Source organism: Anoplophora glabripennis, unplaced genomic scaffold, assembly GCF_000390285.2.
Source record: "Anoplophora glabripennis isolate ALB-LARVAE unplaced genomic scaffold, Agla_2.0 scaffold247, whole genome shotgun sequence".
Taxonomy (NCBI): domain Eukaryota; kingdom Metazoa; phylum Arthropoda; class Insecta; order Coleoptera; family Cerambycidae; genus Anoplophora; species Anoplophora glabripennis.
The window spans coordinates 534,302-541,026 of NW_019416598.1; the positions used below are offsets into that span (position 1 = coordinate 534,302).

Below are 6,725 nucleotides of genomic sequence, written 5' to 3' on the forward strand. Positions count from 1 at the left end.
GGGACAGGACGGTGCCCTGGGGGACACCGGCCTCCATGGGACGGGTGGTGGAAAGGGAATCTTGGATTTGGATGCGGAATTTTCGGTGGTGTAGGTAGGATTTTATGAGTTTGGTAAAGGATATGGGATATTGGTTGGTGAGCATTTTCATCAGTAGGCCTTCATGCCAAACCGTATCGAAGGCCTTTGCGACGTCCAGGAAGACAGCACCAGTGTACTGTCCCCTGTTGAAGGCCGCCGTGATGTGCTCGGTAAGGCGAAGGATTTGGAGTTCAGTGGAGTGATTGGGTCGGAAGGCGAACTGCTCGTCTGGAATGACTTGCAGTTCTTGGGAGTGGGTTCTTAGACGGGTTAGGATAATTTTTTCTACCACTTTGCTCATAGCCGGGAGCAGGCTAATGGGCCGGTAGTTGGATGGGATGGTGTGATCTTTGTTGGGTTTTGGGATAAGGATTATGTTTGCTGTTTTCCAGCGGGTAGGGAAGTGTCTTAGTCTGAGTGTCGCGTTTGTTATGTTTAGTAGGGCCATGAGGCCCTTGTGTGGTAGTCGTTTAAGTGTCGTGTTATGTATATTGTCGGGTCCGGGGGCTTTTCTGTTTTTAAGTCTGCGTATTGTCAGTCTTAGTTCGTCAGGTGTTGCGGGGGGGATTATGTCATTGTCTGGCTCTCTGTCGACGCGTCGGGCCGCGCGCTCAGCCACTATCTCGAATTCCTCGTCTTCGTCGGGCAGCTGAGGCAGTCTACACTGCAGTTCCAGGCTATCGGCGAAAGCCTCGGCCTTTTCCTGGTTCGTGTAAACCACCCCCACACTACCGTGGATTGGAGGAATTTTACGGCGAGCGGTCTGTCGCAGGGCCCTCTGCGTTTTCCAGAGGCTGTTGTCTTGTGGATCCAGCGACTCCAGGTGCCTAGCCCAGTTATCCTGGGCCAGTTCATCCAGAGCCGCCTTCACCCGTCTGTTAAGTACGTTTAAGTCATGTCTGTGTCGGGGGAGGCGGGTGCGGGTGGCAAGCCGTTTCGCACGTCGTCTGTCACGTATTAAGTTTTTTATGTCATCGGGGAGGGTGCCCCGGGGGTTACTGTTCAACCGAATATTAATTTTCTTTATGAAACGAGTAGGATACATTTTTGATGTAGGTCTTCTTTTATTGCATATATTCTTAGGAAAATATACCTATTTAATTTTTATCCTCTATAAACGTCACACCCTGTGTGTATATTTATTTTAACTAAAGTATTTATTTAACTTTCTCTTGATTTATACCGAAGAAAAATGTTGCTTCTCAGGATTTACTTTTCCAACAAATATTATTTCTAGCTAAACTTATTGAATTTTTCAATTCCGTTCATGCTGCTGATGCAATTTTTTTCCCGAAGCTTATCTCATTTTTTTTTTCTTTAATGGAATGAAAAGCAATATTTACAATCGCTGCATGCGATACCTCATTGTTAATTGAATTACTTCGATACCCTTATCGGCCACCATTAACTAAATGTGTTTTAATTCCAAGAAAATGTTTATGAATTCCAGCAATCCTGCGTCATCGCCAGATTTCCTTATCGTTCTCGCCGTTCAATAAAACCCCTAGAGCCTCTTAAGTTTTTATTAAATCACAAATGTCGAATGAAGTACCAAGTATGTACATAGAAATAACAAAACGATACAAAAATCACAATAAAAAAAATAAATAGTGACAAATTTCTATAGAAGGTCCTGCAACCAGTCCTCAGTTTGAAGAAGCTGATATGACCTTCCTCGTCTTGATTATAACCCTTGCTTTGGGCTCGCACCTCTTCCTCTTCCTCAACGGCCTGCCTACTTTCTTCATCCCCTCTTCCTCTTCTTCCTCCTTCCCATCAAAACCCACCACGTCTACGACTTCATTGCTTATAGAATCCTTCCCCACTTCCTCTCGGGACTCGTCAGTCTGTACACCCATGTCTTTCCTCTCAATCTCCTTAACCGCGTTTTCCTTCTTCAGCAGGTTCGGAATTGGAATGGGAATTGGTATGGGTATGGGCAGCGGTAAGATGATGGGATACGGAACGATGATGGTAGGTGGAGGAAGAATGGCATCCAGTTGTTTTCGCAAAGGGTGGAGGGTTGGTGGAGGTTGTTGATTGGGACTGAAATACTGTGGATTTGGTAGTCTTTCGTTTGGCCTGAACTGGGGTTCCAGGCACTTTTCCTTAGGAAGAGTTTTCGGTGGTTCTTCAACGCTAATCCTCTTCTCGAAATCCGTGGGGGTGTGCCTCACTCTAAGGTCTTGAGGCGCGTCGTTCGGGGGCGCTTTGGGGAAGCTGTTACAGGTGATGGTGGAGGGTAACCGTTTCCTCGTCTTTTTCTGGACTTTCAACCGATGCCTCTTGCTCTCCGGTGACTCGGAGAGGGACATCAGCTTGGAGGGGTGCGTGACGGAGATGAGTGGCAGGGGCGAGGTCTGGGGTGGTTTCTCTGGGGGTTTCGGCGATATGGCGGGCGAGGGTGTTCGTAGTTCGGGAGATTTGCAGTTTTTCATCCACAAGTCGGGGGTTATCAGGGTGACGCTTGCGGATTCTTCTGCGTGCATGTGGGGGTGCAGCTCCAGGTGGGCCCTGGTCTCTCGGCAGAAGATGTGCATTTTGTACTGATTCAGACATTTGTCGGAGCAGAACTGGAGCTGAGACGCGCCGTCCTGGAAGCAATAAAACGTTTGCTTCAATCTGAAGTTCAATGTTTTGTTTAAGTAAAAGAATACAATGCAAGATTAATAAAACTTGAAGTAATAAACTAAACCAATTATGGATAAAAATTGATACACAGATATGTCAACCAGTGACGGAGATGCTGGGATATACAGTCATAAAGAACCCCAGAACTTCGACGCTGGTGAATATTTGGGAAATTGGAAAAATTCCTTTTGGTATTTATAAGAAAAGAAATATATTTCGTGTTTTATTCCAAAAATAAATCATTTGCAAATAATTATTTTTTTTTTAATTTAAAATATGCCTTCGACATAGATGAATACAAAACTATGCATTTCACAAAAGAAAATTATGACAATGTTTTGTTAATAATTTAATTTTAAATACAGTGATTCACAACTTATCCAGAAAAATTTGGGAATAGATGCGGCATGAGAAATGGAGTCAATATCATAAAAAAAAAAATTGTAAAATCCTTATAGTTTCCGAGAAAAAATTATTGAAGTTATAGTACATTCAACCACTACATAGCTGGACAACTGTAGTCTCTAGCGTCATTCGCAATAGCGTGGAGAGCCGTGGCTTCAGCGACTCCGAATACTGAAATCATTATGCCAATGATTTTTGTTGCTTCTGATAAAATATTACGTTTGAAATTATATATCTAAAAAAATTGCTATTATTTTTCAGTGAAATGATTATCTACTTTTGGTGTTACTTTGGTCTTATTCTAAGACGTATTTTAAATTAAAAAAAAAAACAAAAATGGCTCGTATTTTGAATAAAGCGAAGGACATATTTTTTTCTCAGAAACACTAACAGAAATTATTATAAATGCACTTATTCGATTTCCAAGTTATTCAGTGGCGTCGAAATTGTAGGTCTCTAAACGGTATTTTCCAGTATCTCCGTCACTGGTTGACTGATTGATTAATTACCCAAGTTTAATTAATATTTTTTTTATTTCAACACTACCCCGAAAACAAGCGTTCTAAAATTCTTGTTTATACAGGGTATTTCTTAATAACGTGCTAATATTTAAGGAGGTTATTCTGGGGTCCATTTTAAGAAAAATTTCATATAAACATATGTCCTAAAAGTCTTAACTTTTGAACTACAGGGTGCTAAAGTTTTATGAAAAAACATTTTTTTATGATAACTTTTGTGTTACCTACCCTAGATATTTTTTCAAATTTGGTACACGCCTTCTATTCATCGAGATACATTTTCTGATGTACAAACAATTTTATTATTTTTGCCAGTGGCGTCTGTACAGGTTTTGTACTGAACATTTTTGAAGAAAAATATGTTACTTCACTGCTTTTTCTTAAATTAAAAATTATTTTTGAAATCCTCATTCCTTTCTGAGCAAATGTGATGTCTTGAATTTTTTTAGTTTAACGGACGGTTTTCGCATAAAAAAATAAAATTCATTCTTTTGCATCTTATTGGACCACTTACGAGAAAAAAAAAATTTATGTAACTTTGAACAATAATTTATTTAAGATAATAACTTTTAAACGTTGAAATTATGAAATTACAGTAATCTATATACATTTTGGAATGGTAAAAGAAAATTACCCTGACGTAACATATTTTTCTTCAAAAATAGAAGGCGTGTACCAAATTTGAAAAAATATCTAGAGTAATACCAAAGTTATCATAAAAAAATGTTTTTTCATAAAACTTTAGCACCCTGTAGTTCAAAAGTTAAGACTTTTAGACATATGTTCATATGAAGTTTTTTTCTTAAAATGGATCCAAGAATAATCTCCTTAAATATTAGCACGTTATTCAGAAACACCCTGTATTATGATTTATGAACTGTTTTTCTTATATTGGCTTATGCAATTCGGGACTTCCTGTATAACACCACCATAAAATAAAAGTATCGCAAACAAACACGATTCATCATCTAATTTAACTTGTAAAATTGTATTTTGACTTACGAACTTAATCCCTAACAATAAGATCGTTTCCTTTGGTAAAATTCCATATAAAACGTTACATAAATATATTTAGAAAATAAAGCCAAACATAGCAAAATTTCTATTGTTTTTCATGTCTCACTGGAATTCTACGAAATAGAAAACAATGACGTACTGATTTGACAGAGACAAAGAGGAGAATAACTTCCCTGTAATAGAAAAGGAATTCTGGAAAGTAGCAATTTTCGTTGACTGAAGTATTGTAGAGAATATTTCAATCAACGAATCAACGCAATTTTCGTTGATTGAAATATTCAGTCAACGCATTTTTCATTAAAAAGAGTTCTGTAATTTTGCAGTTTGTCTTTACCGTTACTAAAGAAATGTTTGTATTGCGTACTTTTTTGCATAAAATGATGACATGCGTGTTACACATTTTAATCGAATCTTTAGAAAAAAAAATATGGGTGACAAAATCTGTTTAGCATACATAAAAACCGTTGATTTTTTGGTATAACAATTGTGGTCTGTTTTATAAAATATACTAACCTGAAAGTCGACGTAGGACACCGTATGCCTCACGTGTCTGCACCAATCACAAGTTTTATTCTTCTTAAACGTTGCTCTTCTGGATTGAGAGAAACACATTTCGGAACAAAATGTGGCAGAACCCGATGTCAAGCCGGTGTTTTCATCGACGGATTTTCCACACCATCCACATCCTTCTGCAAACAAAAAATTGAACTGTATGATAAAATTGCTGGCACAAATAACAGGCACAATGGAAAAAAAACGTATAATACGCTAACTTTATTGACAAACAAATTTTAACACATTACCTTCAAAGTAAAGTAAAAATTTTCTATAAAATATCAAGAGCAAATCTAGGTCGTGGTGCAGCTCTACAAATAAACAATAATAAAATAGTATCGCTAACAAATAAAGGTTTTTATTATTCTAGCGTTACGGAAAGATATATTCGTGGCAAGTGGTGCAATGAATTTCAAACTAATTTAAACTAAACCGTTTTTATGGGCGGACTTACGGGAAAGAATGAAAATCAATTCTATCGGCGAATCGTTCGAAGTAAGAGAAATATTTATCTTGACGATTGTATAATTTTCTAGTTTTAAAATACTTTTAGACGTGTGAATCTGGATAGGCAAAAATAAATTAATAGAAACAGTTTCTGACTAATCCTCTTGGCGTGCGGGTTTATTTACTCAGCTTTTTAAACTTTTTCTGATTTTGCTGTTAGTTACGGGATAACCAACAATGTCGTCGTTTGAAATCACTATTTTTAGGAATAGAGGCATTAGGTTTTTGAAGATTCTTTCCTGAGCTTTCATCATGAAACCGTCAAAATCCTTTTTTAAGAAATCAGGACATTGACGTTGATAGAAATAAATTTTTAAATGATCTAAATATATCTGTTATAAAAAAATTCGTATAATATTTTCATAAACTAACCAATTACTTTAAAATTCAACATCAATATGAAAATGTACAAAAATCCAAGCAAATACAATCACTGAAATAGTATTAAAGCTTAGGTTGTTCTTTCGTCTACATAAAATTTAAACCAATACAAAATTACGAATGTGAAAATAACATTAGTATATATCTTACAATTAAAGTGCATTTTGTTATACAACTATACAGGGTGTCCGGTAAGTACCTCCTAATCTCTCGGGAGTGTATAGGGGAGGTCAAAATAAAACTAGTCCTTCCTATATTTTTTTTTCCTAATGTGCCCCCTAACGGAGTTATGGGGGGTCAAAGGGGTACCTAGAAATTAACGTTTAGGGTTATAACTTTGAAACCACCCTGTATATTTTAATAAAATTTTCGTACGTTGTATTACACATGGAGCTCTACGATTTGATGCTAAAATCAACTTTTTGCTATTATCAGGTGTCCAGAAACGGACTGGCCCTATCACAATTTTTCTCAAAATTTTGACAGAAGTAATTTTATCAAACTGAAAATATTATTATTAGATACTCTGAAGGTTTTTCTTTAAAAATGGTACTCTTTATTTATTTCGAAAAAATGAACGGTTTGCGAGATAAATCGGTTTTGAAAAAAATTGGTAACAAATACAACAAC

The 6,725-nt window shown here is 37.0% G+C and overlaps 1 protein-coding gene across 1 annotated transcript in view; it reads right to left on the reverse strand.

Moving 5' to 3' along the window:
• Positions 1-1,688: 1,688 nt before the first annotated feature.
• LOC108906622 (sine oculis-binding protein homolog) overlaps positions 1,689-6,725 on the reverse strand; it is a 32,853-nt gene continuing 27,816 nt past the window's right edge. Inside the window, exons 3-4 of the mRNA XM_018709931.1 lie at positions 5,166-5,341; positions 1,689-2,675 (exon numbers count right to left, since the gene is read on the reverse strand). Coding sequence (XP_018565447.1) covers positions 1,728-2,675; positions 5,166-5,341 — 1,124 coding nt within the window. The 3' untranslated portion in view covers positions 1,689-1,727. The remainder of the gene's footprint in view (positions 2,676-5,165; positions 5,342-6,725) is intronic.